Genomic DNA, 18,112 nt, shown 5'->3' with positions numbered 1-18,112 from the left:
CCCCCCCCCCCTTTACAAAACAAGATGCGTAAAGTGTATTTCAGTCTTTAAAACCAAAGTGAGTGCTTGTTTTGCTAAATTTTTGTTTTGCGTTTAGCTTTTATAGCACTTGTAAATATGGGTTTTTAGAGAAAGGAAACATTTGCTAATAAAATGTAAATAAAATAATAAATAAGCACAGAAATCAAGTTGTTTTTTTTGTGTGTGATTTGAAAAAAAGGATTTAATGTCATAAATCTGTCGTGCTCACATGAATAATCAACAGAAGCAGAAGAGGTTTTGGATTTGTGAATAAATAAGTGTTTAAAAAGTCCGGTCCGATGCTACGCCAGCTCCATCTCGCGTATTTTACACAATGTGAATGAAGTATAAGTAACTGGAACATAAAGAGTACACAGATAGTTGGGTTGTATGAAAAAATAAGAACAGTTTTCTTTTTTTGGTCGATATTTGCAAAAGGAAAATAGGCCACAATATCAAACATTTACATTTTTATTGCTATGGTTTTGTCTAATCAATAATGAGAACTGGTTTCGCTAAGCTAGAAACTAAAAAGTTAAAGGGATATTTCAGGATTTTTGACATCGGGCCTCATTTCCTAGTTATCCAGAGTGTCGCTGATTTCTGGAGATATATATATATTTTTTAATTCACGCAGTGCTTATATTTGAAGAGTTTTGTGGCGCTAGGCTAGTGCTAGGCTAATGCTAGGCTAGTGCATGTCTACGGTAACTAGTAGCCTGCATTAAAAACAGTCTCTTCAAACATAAGAACTGCATGAATTACAGAAAAAAATATCTCCAGGAATCAGCAACACTCTGTATAACTAGGAAATGAGGCCCTATGTCAAAAATCCTGAAATATCCCTTTAAGCTCCGAGTTTTGGCGATAACAGAATGACGGTGGGTTCAAGACGTTTCCAGACTTAGACCATTTTATTATGTAGCACTCTTGAATTTAAAATCATTCACATTTCTGTTTCTACACTGATTACCCAACAGTGACATTATATATAGGAATAACAGTTCTGTACATTCAGAAGTTTTAGTCTGGTGTGAATACTTTTCATTGTATCATGTATAACAATGTACGGCCTCTGAGTGTGGGGTCTAATGGTTTGGGACCAGGGCTGGGACGATATCACGATACTGAGGGCCCGACCTGATACAATATATTTCAATGCACATATTAAAGTGTATTTAAAGGGACTATACAGAGTTCTATGTCCTATGGTGTAGAATGAGCCCAGGCCTATTCATCACAACTGCCTCTACAATCCTGCACTGTCTCAAAAAGGTGTTACTTAATATAGAAGCTGCAGTTACACGTATAACCTGAGGTGGCAGTAGTGAGTATAACTTGGGCAACTTGCATCTAGCCCCTTTAAGCTGTTTTTCATGATGACAAACTGCAATATTTCACCCTGAATGAGTTTAATATTAAAGCACGAGTGGAGGTACCAAAATGAATACATTAAAAACATATCAGTCTGATTGATTAAAGTGATAGTCTGGAAGTCTAAATGTATTGCAAATGTTATCAAATGTGGAAAATTTACCACCTGGTCTTGAATTTTGATGTAAAGTAAGTAATAATAAGATTTTTTGGTAAGTCCCTCCTTCCCAGATTCCTTCAGGAACGAATCAGAATCTAGTATCCTCCCGCGTTGACCAATGAGACGAGCTTTTCCTGTGAACCAGCCTGCCAGGTCCAATCAGGAGAGGAGGGGGAGGAGCTTGATCGTTAACTTTTGAAAATCCCGTTCCTTCTCTCCTCATTTTGCAAACTAAGAAGAGTTTTCTGGTTAAAGAGCGGAGGAATTTGATGGTTTACTTTAAAATTTCACCATCCCTCGTCACTTTGCAAACTTACAGACCGTCACTTTAAAGCACGGGTTCCCAAACTTTTTTCTCTGGGACCCCCATTGTATAAAGTTATTGACTTTTCCGCTACTTAAGGGAAGAAAAACATGTTGTAATCAAGAGAATATGTATCTAAACAGTTTATTTTGAATAATTGAATGGATTTCACTAATTAAAAACTGGTTTACACTAAAAACAGTAGCATTTTTTCTTTTTGCTTCATCTTGAAATAATTTGGGGACCCCCACCCAAGTCCTCGCGACCCCCCGAGGGGCCCCCACCACTGTTTATATTCACAACCTATTTTAATTCCTCCTTTTCATTTTTATTTTGGCTTATTTTAGTCGACTAAAATATCTGGATGTTTTAGTCATAATTTTAGTCTCATGAAAAACTTTTAATTTAGTTTTAGTCCAATTTTCGTCAGCAAAAAAAATCACTCCCCGCTTTGGGAAGCACTGGATTAAAGCACAAATGGCTGAAGTATTTTAAAAGCCGGGCTCTTTTGTTTAAACCAATCCAACTCCGGGGAAAAAAACAAGTCGAAGATATTTGCTTTTTTTTTTTCTATAATTGAGTTGAGCATTGAAAGTATTGCGATACAATGGGGTAAAAAGTATTTGGCAGAGATTCAACAGAAAGTCTATGGGGGATACTTTTGTTCCCCACTGTGATCCACATATCACAGCAAAGAAGTCCTGCAAAACTATACTTTGTCCCAGCCCTAATGATCTGGCAACTTCCTAAAATTATTTTGCGACCCCAATGTTGACACACGTTTCAAAACATAAATATAAATGTTATCAGACATAATGCATTAAGCTCTTAACCCCCACCTGAACCGAGCGCATTTTCTCTAGCTCGGCTTTACCCAAATCTAAAGCTTCTTGAAAAACAAAATAGCGACAGAAAAGTGATGAAAAAGAGACAAAAATGTGTGACGAAAGAGCAACAAAAAAAGTGACAATAAGCAATGAAAATGTGGCAAAAATGTGATGAAAACCCAACAAAAAAAGAGAAAACAACGTGAGGAAAAGGCCATAGATGAGTTTTGTAGGTCTTAGCTTTTAAATGAGGTGTTACACTGGCCTATAGACCCTTTAATTGTTTGCCAACATTCCAGGCAGGAAGTTAAGATTCCCATCTATTTCCATTGGAGCTGTCGTCATGGTAACGATAAAATGTTTAACTGGAAATATCAAATAAACCTTATTTTTTCGTCTCAAAATGTCGTTCCTCTTGGTCTGGCACCTTAAGCCACAACAGGACCACAATATTTAGTTGTAGTTTTACACTTATAATCGCTAGTTTTAGTTTAATCTTATTTCTCTTGATCACTTCCTGCCTCCAGATGATGTCAGCAGTTAAAGGGTCTATAGCAGGGGTAGCCGATTTTCTTAATAGTAAAAAGACCAAGGGCCGAATCTGACAATTTGACCCAAAAGTAAAGCTTACAAATGCCAGTGCTGTGCTTAATATATGACCTCATTTAGCTCTGTTTGGAAATGTTTAAGTAATTGACAGAATTTCTCATATTTTTACAGTACTTAACCCCTTAAGCGAACACATTTTCTCCAGTTCGTTCGACCTTTCCCAAATCTTAAAAGCTTCTTGGAAAAAAAACACATCAAAAGATCGACAAAAACTAGCGACAAAAAAGTGATGAAAAAGCAACAAAAAAAGAGACAACGCAGCGGCAACCTGAGGAGAAATCGTAGATCAGTTTTGACGGTCATAGCTTTCAAATGAAGTGTTATTCCTATAGGCTGCGAGCTCCAGTCGATAGGCTTTTTAGATTTGGGTAAAGCCAAACTGGAGAAAAAGTGCTTGGTTAAGGCAGGGGTTGAGAGGTTAAACTCTACAACGGTAAATGTACCTCTGATTTGTGTGAAGTTATTTCTCAAAATCATCTTGAGGGCCTGACGTTGCCTACCCCTGGTCTATAGGCTGTGATCTTATGGATTTGTGTGGAGAAAAGGCGGAGGTTAAGAGGATAAGAGGTTATAAATATGTCCTGAACCCACAGGGCTTTTGAGTGACCCCATTATTCACCGCCATCGTGTCTCAAGCGACGACACTTAACCCACAGTCAAATGGTCCGACATTAAAGGAGCGACACATTTAGGGAACAGGCCCGTCTTGTTTTTCCATACAACCCCATTTTCAAACACAAAAAAAGTCTGTCCTTCCTCCCTGTGGCCGACCCAAAACATGCAAAACTACAGTACTACAGCAGTATACAAAATAAACATTCGTTTTTCGGAAAGCAAACTTCAAATAAAACAAATGTCATTTATTTTATTTACTTTCATTACAAATATTTTGAAGCCAATTGGTTTAAAGTGGTTCAGTAATGTTTTTTTTGTTTCCTCGTCCTGAAGGTCATTCTCAAAACACTGATTTAAATACAAATTAAAACATTTACACATACACAGAAACGGGCAAAAGACTGGACTGGCCTCGCCCCCTTTTTCAGTCTCTTATTCAAGTTATCCTGCGCCGGGCCGGGAGAGGACGATAACCGGGTTTTGTTTTGTCAAATACAAATGAACGAGGGGCACGAGAGAGAGAGAGAGATCAGTAAAGCCGCGCTCCGTATCCAAAAGTCATTTTTATGGCCTCGAAGTAATACCGCTGCCAGCCGTCTTTCGTGCGCTCCTCCTCGCTCTCCGGGACGCCCCTGAAGTCGGCCTTCAGCGCCGTCTCGCTGCTGCAGTCCGTCAGCGTCAGCGAGATGGTGGCGTAATGTTCTGCGGGGGGAAAATACGCAATGTTTTAGGATAAAAGACGAGATAAATGCATCGAGAAACATATAATTTGATCATCTACAATGCCACAAAACAACCACAAGGGGGAGCAGTTATACTAAATGGCTGCTTCACCACGTGTTAAGCAGGTCATGTTGCAACACCTCCATTTCTCTCATAGCTAGAGGAGCAGGAAATGTCCAAAACTACGATTCTGGCTTCTAAACGAACTGAAAACTAGAGAAATACTTTTGAAATCGAGATAAATTGTGTTAATTCAGTTCTTACCACAGGGCCAGTTGCTAAACCGCCACCTCATGACTATTTTCTCATCAGGAATCTGTGAGGATAATAACAGACAGTCAGTGCATTTAAAAGACAGAGATTACGTATACATGCGTTTCCAATGACATCATAGTTCCGGCGGCCATTTTGAATACCGAAGTAGCCAGTGTTAATTTTGACAACATATTTTAATTTAGTCTTTTGAGGAAAATGTACTTCAATTTTAGTCGAGATTTAGTCAAAAAATATCTTTAGTCTAGTTTTAGTCGACTAAAATTGCAAGTAAATTTAGTCAACTAAATTTAAAGTCGACTTTGCATTTATAATATTCATTATAATCATATAAAATCTTGTTCCTCTGCTTCATGGAGCTTCTTCCACATGAACAAAGCTCAGAGCTGTTTTTCAATTTCAATTTACATGATCTGAGGCTCTTTCAGACGGTCAATAGAAGTTTGGATGATTTAATCTCTCCTTTTCATTTCTATTTAGTCTTATTTTAGTCGACTAAAATATCTGGACATTTTAGTCACACTTTTAGTCTCATGAAAAACCTTTAGCTTAGTTTCAGTCCAATTTTAGTCTGAAAAAATAACACTTAGACTAAAATTAAGTCGACGAAATTAACACTGGAAGTAGCATTACTACAACATGTGACAACATGTGACAATTTCTCTACTCAGGATGAAAATGAAAGACAACTGATGTGGCATTTTTATGAACTCGTAATCATTGTTCAAGAAGAACAGTTAAAACACGGCCCCAGAGAAGCACGTTTAAGTGATATAACCAGCAAATGTGGCACAGACGTAGCAGCTCTGTCCAGGATTTACTAAAGAACAGTAGTGTCATGCTTGTCATGTTAACAGAGTGTCAGTCTGAGTCAGTGTTTAAGCTGCTCAAGACATTAGCATGCTAGTGGTTAGCAACTGTCATCAATCATCAATCATCAATCAACTGTCAATGGCAAATGGCAAATGGTAAATGGTCTACATTAGGCGCTTTACAGCAAGGATCCACTCACCCATTCATACACCAATGTACGCAGACAATGGGGGCAATGTGGGGTAAGTGTCTTGCCAAAGGACAACGACAGTGTGCACTTTCAGGAGGTGGGATTCGAACTCCCGACCATGAGACGACCCGCTCTACTAGCTGCGCCACTGTCGCGATGTGGCTTCAACACGATAAACACATGTGTGGCTCACATCTATGAACACTGAGGAAATACTACAGTAACAGCTCTGAGCTCTGTCACATGTTGTGTCCAAGGCTGGATATTTGGAGTTTGGTTCAAACCGGTAGCATGCTGACATCTTGAGCAGCTTAAACACTGACTCACTGGTTTCTTCACATAAACGTGTGTCTCTAGGGTCGTGTTTTTAATGTTATCTTCTACATCCTGAGTAGAGATATTGTTACATGTTGTAGTACGGCGTAATTCTACTTCAGTATTAAAAATAGCCTCAACAACAAAAGTCACATGACCGAAAGGCATGTATATCATGTGGTTAAAAAGCCGCTCTTACCAGGTCTGTAAATTCACCGCAAACATTTCCATCTAGCAGCCGAAACCTGCCGCCTTTATCTGCGTCCACCGAGGCTCCGCATCGTGTGAAAGCCTGGATCATCTGAAAACGTAAGACACAGATATACTGTAGGTAAAACGAATGATGCATTTATGAACCACATGACTGAAAAGCAGAAGCGTTTATGACTGACCTGCTGGTTTGTGAAGACCCTGTAAAGCTCTGAGGGGGAAGTGAGGAACTTCTCTTTCATGTTGAATTTGCAGGTCGGGATCTTGACTCCGGTGCTGGCTGGAGCCGTTGTGTTACAGGGACCTGAAATCTGCACAAGGCAGGAAATACGTGAGAACAGGGCTGGAGATTTGAGTCAGCTTTAAAAAGGAACTATACAGAGTTTAAAAATGTTAAAATTAATCAGGGCTAGGCAAGTTTTCTTGGCGGAGGCTGATTTTCTTTATTGTAGACAGACCGAGAGCCGAAGCCGCTGATAATTTGCCCAAAGTAAAGCACAACACTAGAAAAATGACCATCTTAAATGAGACAAAATCTACTCAAACCTTAGATTTATCTGTTAATTCAAGTAGATTTATGTCATGCAAGTCAAATGCCAGTGTTGCACATAATATATGATCTAACTGGGCGTATAGACAGTATTTCTACCTTTTTTTCCTCCCATTTAACTCTAATAATGTTAAAAGCACTCTCTGATTTGTGTAATAATGTTTCTCAAAATCATCTTGAGGGCCTGAGGTGCTGTGCTGGAGGGCCGGATTTGGCCCCCGTGCCTGACGTTGTCTACCCCTGCCCTACATGTTCCAGCCATGTCCTAATGTGTAGAATGAGCTCTGACCTGTTCACCACAACTGCCTCTAAAATCCTGCACTGTCACTCAAAAAGTTACTTAATATAGAAGCTGCAGTTACGCGTACAACCTGAGGTGGCAGTAGTGAGTATAAAATGCCCAACTTGCTTCTAGTCTCTCATAAATGATAATAATTCAGTAAAGACTTGGGTTACTTTTCCTGCTGTACAGAATAATCCAGTTCTTTGCTTTATTGCTAGTTGCTTCAGATAAAAAAAAAATGGATCAAACAAGTTTCTGAACCAAAAGAAACTTGTTTGAGCGTGTTGTGCTGACTTAAGCGTTTTATTAAGTTTGGCGCCGAGTAGGAAAAAAAAAGAAGGATTCTGCCATTTCATGAATAATACGTGAAGATGTGACCAGAAGTATCATTTGTATTGCTCAATTATGCACAATTATGATTTAATTACCGGTTCTGCAACTGTAATCCATTACTGCATTACATAAAATCTAATTAATGTAGTGGATTATGAAGTAATCCCATACTGCTCAACATCTACATTTATTCCTACAGCCAAACATGAATAGAAACAATTCATGTGAACATTCGGGATGTTCTAGAAGTATTGTAAGAGCTAGAAACAAGTTGGGGCTAACAGTTTGCACACAACTACATGTTTGTTTCACAGTTTGTAAACAGGAGCCAGTTAGTGCAGCTTTAACACAACATTACTTTTATAGGTGTAGTAGTTTATGTCGTAGAGAAGCTAAATCACTGGGTTTAGGTAAAGTTGAGGAGGTTTCGCTTCTGCTTAGCTTTTTTGGTCAGAAAGAGACACTTTTACCCAAACTGGTCTGGTTCCCTTTTTTTTGGTTTCCTCCTCTAAGTCTAATTGAGAACAGTTTGGGTAAAGGTTAGCCTGGTTTTACCAAACCCTCGCACTCATTTTGTTTCGTACAAGGGTCTGGGATCTTCACAATTGAGCTCTGTTATCAGGTGGGAGGGGTGAACTCCTTTGAAGCGATTGGATCAATCACCGCTCCATCACAGCTCCATCATAACTATCATAGCTCCATCACAGCTCCATCACAGCTCTATCATAACTCTATCATAGCTCCATCACAGCTCCATCACAGCTCTATCATAGCTCCATCACAGCTCTATCATAGCTCCATCACAGCTCCATCACAACTCCATCACAACTCCATCACAGCTCCATCACAACTCTATCACAGCTCCATCACAGCTCCATCACAACTCCATCACAGCTCCATCAAAGCTCCATCATAACTCCATCACAACTCCATCATAACTCCATCATAACTCCATCATAACTCTATCATAGCTCCATCATAGCTCCATCACAACTCCATCACAACTCCATCATAACTCCATCATAACTCCATCATAACTCCATCATAGCTCCATCACAGCTCCATCACAGCTCCATCATAGCTCTGTCACAACTAGCATAATGTAAAAGTATTTCTTTCTGAACAAAAGAGCTAAGAAGAAGCGAAACGTCCACCCAGTCGAGGCGATGATTTAGCTTCTCCACGATGGATACTCCCTTTACGAATGAGAGCCTTCACAAACAGTAGATTATGTCCTGAGAACAGAGGAGAGACTGGCTAAGTGTGTCAAAAGCAGTCAAAAGAGGTATGGAGGCACTCCGGAGTAGCAAAAATTAAAAATCCTTTATTAATACATGGACAAGAAGATTAAAAAACGCCAACGCATTTCGACAGCTATGTCTTCATCAGGGCGATTTTTGTGAATGAAATTACTTACAGGTGTGATGAAATACCCGTGACAAACCCATACACAATGTACAACATGAAATCATTAAGACATGGAAAAAGCCAAAGAGCTATTGTTACATATGTTAACAGGACATATTAAAAAACATTCACATGCAGGAAAACAACACATGTGAAAAGACTCAAAAGGCTCCTACAGAGGGAAACCTTTTGGATTGAGGCTCTGCGAGCCACCAGCCCCCCGGGCCTCAGTGAGGAGATGGATTACTCCCCCTTCCTTTGACACTTTTCTCCGTGGCAAAAACTTCTGGTTTCGGAAGTGTGGTTTCTCGGTTCCGTTCTCGTTGTCTCCGTCTCCTCATCCATTATGGTGTCCTTTGTAAATACTGACATTCTCACTGTCGTCCTCCCAACAGTGCTCATGTCAGTATCTATATATGCGGTCAAACTAAGCTCCGTTATTATTGTACTTTTCACATGTGTTGTTTTCCTGCATGTGAATGTTTTTTAATATGTCCTGTTAACATATGTAACAATAGCTCTTTGGCTTGTTCCATGTCTTAATGATTTCATGTTGTACATTGTGTGTATGTATGGGTTTGTCACATTGGGTCACGTGACACCTCACGTGAGCCCTCTCGGGTATTTCAACACACCTGTAAGTAAGTTCATTCACAAAAATCGCCCTGATGAAGACAAAGCTGTTGAAACGTGTTGGCGTTTTTTTAATCTTCTTGTCCATGTATTAATAAAGGATTTTTCATTTTTGCTACTCCGGAGTGCCTCCATACCTTTTTGGACTGCTTTTGACACGCACAGCCAGTCTCTCCTCTGTTCTCATGCACTATCGGCTCCTTGGAAGAGCACCCGTGAGTCTACTACAACCTGTTACACCTAGGGGACCCAAAGCAGCGCTCATTTTCTATTTTCAGTAGATTATGTCCTGTATGAGACCAGGTTCAGTTCTGGTCTAGAGGAAATGTTTCCCTGATTTTGTTTATTTAAGATTTAATTTTAAAGTAAAACTCACACAGATCTAAACCCACCTGAGTTTTATCCGTCTTTGCTTTAGATTGTGAGGAGTTCTGAGGTTTGGCCACACCGTTGGCCGTGGGCAGGATCATTCCCTGTGTAAATTCTGGAAACGTAAACAGTAATAAATAAAGATTATTAAATGGCATTGTGATATTGCGATAATGTAAACTTTGAAGTGGCACTAACCTGATTTTAAATACTCCACGTAGCTGCCCAGAGCCTCTCGCACTTTCTCGGCTCCTACAGTTTTCATCAGCTTCAGCAGCGGCGTGTCGGGCTCATCTTTATTCAACGATACGGAAATCTGTACAAGAATAAACAGTATTTTAGACAAACTTACAGGAAAAACTGTTGCTTTTGAAATGTCACACTCACATCGAGGTCCTCCATGTCGTTCTCGTCTGACAGATTCGGGACGTCAATAGAGCCTTTGAAGTTGATTCCCGTTTTCGATTTACCTAAGGAAAGATAATGATAATGATTAGTTCTGCCGTTCTTTTCAATACGGCATTCAGCATTCAGATCATGGTGCAGTAAACTGAAACATGAACTGCTAAACAAAAACAAGAATCACATGTATTTTCATGCATCAGACGTCTCATGAAAAGCTTCTATACATAAAGAGCGCCCACATCATTGAGGACATTATGTTCCCTGAGTAATTGCAGTCTTTCCCTTTCGCTTATTGAAATTGCCATAATGATTTCATTTCAATTCATCTTTCAGCAGCTAAACTAAACAATAGAGAGATTTTGTTCAAAACTACAATTACTACTACTGTATAGGGCTGGGCGATACGGCCAAAAAATAAAATATCGATTTTTTTTACTCAGTTTGGATGATTTTATTTGAAATAAACTTTAAAAAGTCTCCTGATCTTTCATATGAAGAAAACTGCTCAGAGTTCTGCTCATTAATATTTAAGATAAGATAAGATAATCCTTTATTGATCTCACAAAGGAGAAATTCACTTGTTACAGTCGGCATTCAAGAAGATCACTCAGAGTTAATAAAGTGCAGCTGATACATTTCATAATGTAGCTACCTTTATTTAAAAATAGTCATTACTGTTTTAGATATTCCTCGTCTGCTCTCAAAAGTATATAAAGTATATAATAAGCCATGGAGTTGTCAAAAGTGTTTTAGTTTTATCGTCTTCGTGCCTCTGCTGTGATTGACAACGATCTCCATGGAGACTCAAGGGAAAGGGGCGGGGTTTAATGGTCCGCTCAGAGCAGTCCGCATCCTCTTAAAACACTTTGGCCTTTGAGAAGCAGAGATCGTCAGAAAGTTGCTGCTTCTCCACTGGTGTCATTTCACTACGGAGCGTTTAAAATGCTGATAAATTGGCCGCTCGTTGGGGGGACATGGAGCGGCGGACTCGATTTTACGATTTAGCCATTTTCTAAATCGTCTGTTTTTAAAATCGCCCAGCTCTACTACTGTACATCATATGGCAAACTCGTTCCTATCATTTAAAACTTCTTCTGCCGACTCCAGCAGTTGAAACAGCTCAGTCTCGCATTTTATTCAGTTTGACAAAGAAAATGTGTCTAGTTTGTATGAATTCACTGAAATCGTAGTTAGTCCAAGCGTTACAGAACTGCAGCAGAACCACTCACCGGTCCACGTCGCCTTCAGGTTCCACTCGTAGAAAAAGATGAGCTTGCCTTTGCGGTTGTTGATCGACGCCTCTCCGTCACATTTACCGACTTCCGTGATCTCACACTCTCCCTCGTCGTTTTCCACGCTCAGACCCATGAGCAGCGATTTCAACTTCTCCGACGACCAGTTTGTGACGTCCCTTTCGGTCCTGAAGGCAAACGCAAAAGTTAGCAACTGTATCTTATACTGTTCTTTGCATTGGGAAATATAATATAACTAATTTACAGCTACAAAGAACAAGTGACTTTCTGCATTGAGATGAATCTTAAGATAAAGTGAGCCTTTCTCTGACTGGATAAATCTTTACATAATAAAAACTGTAACCGTTTGTCCAAATAAAACCACATTTATTTTTATTCTGTAACGGACATTAGCGGAATGTGGATCATGCAACAGCTCATTAGCGTCAAAGCAAATTAACTGTCACAAAAGCTTCTACTGTTGAGAGCAAAGCATTTCTGTGTGTTACGTAAGCAGCCTGAAGATAGTACTTTTGTGCAGACATAATGATAGACATACAGTGCCGAAGGATAATAAAAGGTTGTTGAAAGAGATTCACATTTGACAGTACTTTGATAGGTAACTACAATACAACACTCTGAATCAGGGGCGGGCAATTCATTTTCATAAGGGGCCACATAAGAAGCCTGAATTGAGTCGGAGGCGCATCAACAATAACTATCCTTTTGTACATTGCACTTAATTGTGTATTTTGAATATCTGATACTGGTATTTTCTGAAAAATAAGCCAAGGACGTGCATGTGTGTGCATCGATATTTAGCTTATTCAACTTCTTACACTCACTAACTTCTACCATCGCACAGAAAACACCTCTGTGCTTCCTTCAAATGGAGTTTGTGGGAAGTGAAGCAATAGCAGGGGTGGGGTCTCCAACTAAATTTCCCTGGTGGCCAAACCGGGGTCCATTAAAGTGATAGTCTGTAAGTTTAAATATTTCACAAATTTAATAGATTGTGGATAATTGATTGCCTGGGTCTGAAATTAAAGGTAATGAAAGTATTATCAAAGGCCTTTACTTTCAGATTTCACTCTATCTCTCCTTACTTTGCAAACTTACAGACTATCACTTTAACAGAAGCTCCAAAATAAAAGTATGTTTTGATTGGGAAAATACTACTGAGGAAACCTTTTCAATAAATGAAAAATAATGAGCCTGACAGGACTTTAGCCAATGTGTTGTTTGTGTCCTGATCGCTCATTATGTCAGTGCCCTCTGCTGGACACGTGTGGAATTCTTTCCTTTTATTTTTTATTTGTGCCGCCCCCTAGTGGCTGGAGTGAGCATTCTGGTAATTTCTTTAAAAAAAAAAAAACATAACTCTGCAAAGGAATGGGCTATAGGGACTTCCTTTTTTTTTTTTTTTTTAACATACTCAGGAATCTATGCCCTACAAGTCGTGGGCCAGATTCAATCATCTCGCGTGCCCAAGCCTGCTCTAAATCACGTTATTATAGGCAGCTGGCTTTTAATATAAAGCTCTTCAAAATAGTTGCACAACACGTTCAAATCAGCAAATATTGACCTGGCATGCTCTCACAGATTCAGTAGTAACAACTCAATATCACACAACAAAGCAAATTTATAACAAGAAATGTGACTGTTCCCAATGCTGTGTTATTTAACAACCAATGCAAGGCACTGAGCAAAAACTGTGTCAGAAAAGACAGAATATATAAAAGACAGATGACAATACCGACAAGCTCCAGATATGTTGAAATCAACTCGAGTCTTGCCTGATCTTGTCATGTTTAGCATGTGTTGCTATGGAGAAACATCTAGAAACACCTCGCGAACACTGACAGATTACATTAATATGAATAATTTATCTATGGCATGGAATACATCGATCGCTGTAAGCAATAGACCCGTAGGCAAAATGTCAAATACTACATCTTGTAATTGCCCCAAAACACGTGCTGTAATAACTTTAGCCGCTGATCGTTCCACACAACTGGAGGTACAGTAGTTAGCCACCGGAGCTAACAGTGCTCATCATTCAATGCTTGCACAACGCCAAACCTTTCGCCCATAAAATGAAAAAATGTTGTTTCACTGCGGTGTAACAAGAACTAGCCTTACAGCAAACATATTCACAAGGTTTTACCAACAGTGTGTATAGTTTTCCGACAGAAATATGATCCCAGACTTGTGTTAGCATTAGCCACAGTGCTAGCATCCCGTGCCCTTTTCTCACATTTCTTACCAGTGCCAGTTGTTGACATTTGTGGCATCGGCTCTTTCTTCGACAATCCATCGCGGGTCTCCTTCCCCCCATTTAGCCATGACGTTTGGGTTTAATAAATACCGGAGGGCTGAGGTAAAAAAGCTGGCGCCTTGGAGCTGGTTTGTCGCCGGTGGTTGTCGGTACACGCTGTTTCTAGAAGCCTCTGCCGCCGCTCCGTTCACTCGGCGAGCGGAGAAAATGCTCGAACTGACGGGAACTCTGCGGAAGGAAGTGAAATATGTTCGACCGGAAACGTGGATCCGAGGGGAAAGGTTCCGCGTCACGAAAGACTTTTTTTTTTTTTTAGACCAATATTTAATTATTTATTTTAACAAAAGGACCAGATTGTGCCAAAATATAATTCTTTATTAAAGCTATGTATTTATTTAAGATGATTTAATGACATAAAAACCTCTCTCTCCACCAATCATGTTTGCAGAACATATCTTGACATAATGTGTGGACAGGGCCGGATTTAAGTAAAATGGGCCCTGGGGTTAAAGTTTTTTCAGGGCCCCCCATAATCAATCAAGATTTATTTATATAGTGCCTTAACATATACTCTCTGTCGGATTTCTCTCTGTCTGCAATGAAAGGATAAAGGAATATTTTATTTGTATTTGAACATACAGAAGTTACATCTTAAATGTGCATAATGCAACTTTTTGAAAGCAAAAAAAAAAAGTTGATATTTGTGTATATTTGACCTTGCAGTGACCCAGTAACTATATGAGTGGTCAGCATGACACCTTTACATTCAATCACGGCGGTCTCTACAACGCTCCAGGATCAATTGTTTTGTAGGTTTTCTGGTGAGAGTGTCCGTCAGCCGTGAAAACCTACTAAACAATTGATCCTTGAGCGTTGTAGAGACCGCCGTGATGAAAAGTAAAGGTGTCATGCTGACCACTCACACAGTCACTGGGTCACTACAAGGTCAAATACGCACAAATATGAACTTTTTTTCCCCCCCCTTTTACCTTTAAACATAGTACTTGTTTGAAAAAATGACAAATTTGTGGGAAAAAAAACAGTTTCACATAATGACCCCAATTTTAACTCTGTGGCCCTTGCGTAAGAACCTTTGCTACTGCCAGATAGGTGGCGGGACACATTTAAAAAGGGGGTCTGGAGGTCCTCCCACAGAGATCTTTTTTTATTTTAATGGTGAATATTGGTGCATTTTCATGTATTTTAACAGACCAATAGGTACATTTTCCCAGTGTCAACTCTATGAAAATGGCTCAGACCATGTTTAGAACTGGTTTAGTTCTGGCTTAGTCTTGGTTTAGCCCTGGTTTAATCCTGGTTTAGTCTTGGTTTAATCTTGGTTCAGTCCTGGTTTAGTCCTGGTTTAGTCCTGGGTTAGTTCTGATTTAGTCTCGGTCTAATCCTGGTTTTGTCCTGGTTTAGTCCTGGCTTAGTCCTGGTTTAGACCTGGTTTATTCTCGGGTAAAAACAAAATCATCTGATAATGTGAGAATATGCAAAGAGAGATGGAACTCGTTTATAGCCCAGGGGCCCTTCAACCTGCTGGGCCCCTGTTAGCCCCTGTAGGCCCTGCATAAATCCGGCCTTGTGTGTGGACATAATATAGACATTTAATATTGTGGCCATTTGTTGGAAATAATCGTGTTTCTTTGAAAATGTACAAGTGGTGGGACACGATTAAATGTTTTAATTGGGTTAATAATGACCTTTGTAATTAATCACAATTAATCGCATTCAAACATCATTTATTTATTAGTTGTATTTATCTTTTAGAGGTATATTTTAGATGCTTCTTATTTGAAGTGGAGATGTGAGGCCTGTGTGATCATTTCGAACACTTCAAAGCTAATAGCAATTTGATTAAATTTGGAGAATGATCTTTTTATATAACTTTATGTTGGCTTAAAGGTGCATTATGCAACTTTTACGCAGAAAAAAAGTTGATATCTGTGCGTGCGTGTTTATTCGCACAGTTAAAGGTGCATTACGCAACATTTTATGTGGAAAAAAATGTTGATATTTCTCCATATTTGACCTTGTAGTGACCCAGTCGCTGTGTGAGTGGTTAGCATGGCCCCTTTACTTTTGCTCACGGTGGCCTCTACAACGCTCCAGGATCACTTGTTTTGTAGGTTATCAGGTCAGCAGTGAAAACCTTCCAAACCATAGATCCTGGAGCGACGTAGAGACCAGTGTGACTGAAAGTAAAGACTGACCACTCACACAGCCTCCGGGTCACTACAAGGTCAAATACGGAGAAATATCAACGTTTTTTTTTCACATAAAATGTTGCATAACGCACCTTTAACTGTGTGAATAAACACGTTGACAGTAAAAAAAACAAAAAACTCGGCTTTATGCGTGTAAAGTGTGATTAAAATTGATTCATATTGTAGTCACACTAAACCTTATGTCATTAATTAAAGTCCTGGTAAAACACATAACATGTTTTTGTGCAAATAATAGCCTACTACTTTACATTAATCTCTATTTTAAATTTTCAAAACTAAATGTAGGTGTATATATAACATATTGTTGTAAAAGGAGAACATTCTTTTTTTTATAGCGGGGGCCCATGAGATATTTCGATCTCTTGGGAGTTTCAATGCTGTGGACGTACAACGATTTTAATATAGACTCTTACTTTCTATGTGCATGTGTTGTGTTTTAGGGGTTAGATTTTACAGTTCAGATTAAATGCTTTAAGTATGTTCTTTTAGAGGACATTTGCTGAAGTTGAAATGCCTCCATCTAGTGGCACAATGGAAATATAACACATATCTTTACATAAAAAATTATGTAAAGAAAAAATTGCCTACTGGTTTAGTTCTTCTGTGTTATGTTTGAGAGCTAATTGCTGCATTAATGGTAATAGTTCAGTGTTTAAGAAATATTTGATTCTTTCTTTAAGCTCATTCACTTAAGCTAATTTGTCTAATTTCTTATGTGTCTATTAGTATTATCTACTGCAACAGAACACATATTTAACAGTTTTAGATTAGTCAGCGTTTCATAACTGCTACTGGTGAGTCTCTGTGATGTCCTGCTCCTGGAGGAGGAATCCCAGCCCCAAGTGTGGGTGGGATTTCTGTGTTATATAATTTTATGTATTTCTTTAGGCTAGTATAACACCGTTTAGATTTAGGCTAATTTATTTCACTTATTTCTTTCATAATTGAGAATTGGTGCGAGTATTGAAGTTGCACAATGTGTCGCCAAATGATTGTTAATAGAGCTGGGCCTTTAAATATATTGATATTTAAAGGGAATATACAGAGTTTAAAAATGTTAAAATTAAGTATTTTCCTCCCCCTAAATGTTAATGTCCTAATGTGTCCTGCACTGTCACTCAAAAAGGTGTAAATACGGGTCCGAAGTGCCGTCATGCACAAGCTTAATATAGAAGGTGCAGTTACACGTATGGCCAGAGGTGGCAGTAGTGAGTATAAAATGACCAACTTCCATCTAGCCCCCTAAAGATATATCGATATATTTTTAAATGAGATATGGAATTAGACCATATCGCGTATATTGGGATATTTCAAATTCAGCAAAGCTATTAAAGGGGCTAGATGCAAATTAGCCATTTTATACTCATTACTGCCACCTCAGGTCATATGTGTAACTGCACCTTCTATATTAACCCGAAGTAAAAGCGTTTTGAGTGACAGCGCAGGATTTCAGCAGTTGTGGTGAATAGATCTGGGCTCATTCTACACATTAGGACATTGTTGGAACATGTAGGGGGAGGAAAATACATAATTTAAACATTTTTTAACTCCGTATAGTCCCTTTAAGTTAACAAAAAGAAACAGGTAATCTCAAGCTGATTTTTTAAAAAGTGCATCTTAAACTGAGCACTTTATTTTGTCATCTCATATATAAATGCTGCCCCCAGAAAAAGATTGACCCATTTTATTTTATAGGCTATTTGTATCCAAGACATTTTTTTTTATTTAGATGAGCACTTACGGAGCTTTGTTGTACAGTGTTTATGATTACATTTTATAGTGAGTGTTCAATAAAACTACTCGTATTTGACTTTGACTTAACATTTTATTTCACAGTTCTCACTTTGCGGAAACAATATTGGAATATATATCGTATAGTGGTATTCAACAAAAATATATCGGGATATGACTTTTGATCCATATCGCCCAGACCTAATTGTTAACACAATAATTACAG

At 38.8% G+C, this 18,112-nt stretch overlaps 1 protein-coding gene across 1 annotated transcript; it reads right to left on the bottom strand.

Moving 5' to 3' along the window:
• Positions 1-4,259: 4,259 nt before the first annotated feature.
• LOC306975800 (activator of 90 kDa heat shock protein ATPase homolog 1-like) lies at positions 4,260-14,176 on the bottom strand. Its single transcript, XM_079573560.1, has 9 exons — positions 13,913-14,176; positions 11,644-11,834; positions 10,397-10,479; positions 10,208-10,325; positions 10,033-10,124; positions 6,617-6,745; positions 6,424-6,525; positions 4,898-4,949; positions 4,260-4,612 (listed from the first exon to the last, which is right to left on the bottom strand). Exons 1-9 carry the CDS (start codon positions 13,990-13,992, stop codon positions 4,440-4,442), a joined length of 1,020 nt encoding a protein of 339 aa, XP_079429686.1. The 5' UTR covers positions 13,993-14,176; the 3' UTR covers positions 4,260-4,439.
• Positions 14,177-18,112: the final 3,936 nt, after the last annotated feature.

This window comes from Gobius niger (assembly GCF_951799975.1).
Source record: "Gobius niger genome assembly, chromosome: 16".
Classification (NCBI taxonomy): Eukaryota; Metazoa; Chordata; class Actinopteri; order Gobiiformes; family Gobiidae; genus Gobius; species Gobius niger.
The sequence above is the reverse complement of the archived record's forward strand: the minus strand, read 5'-3'. Positions and strand labels throughout refer to the sequence as shown.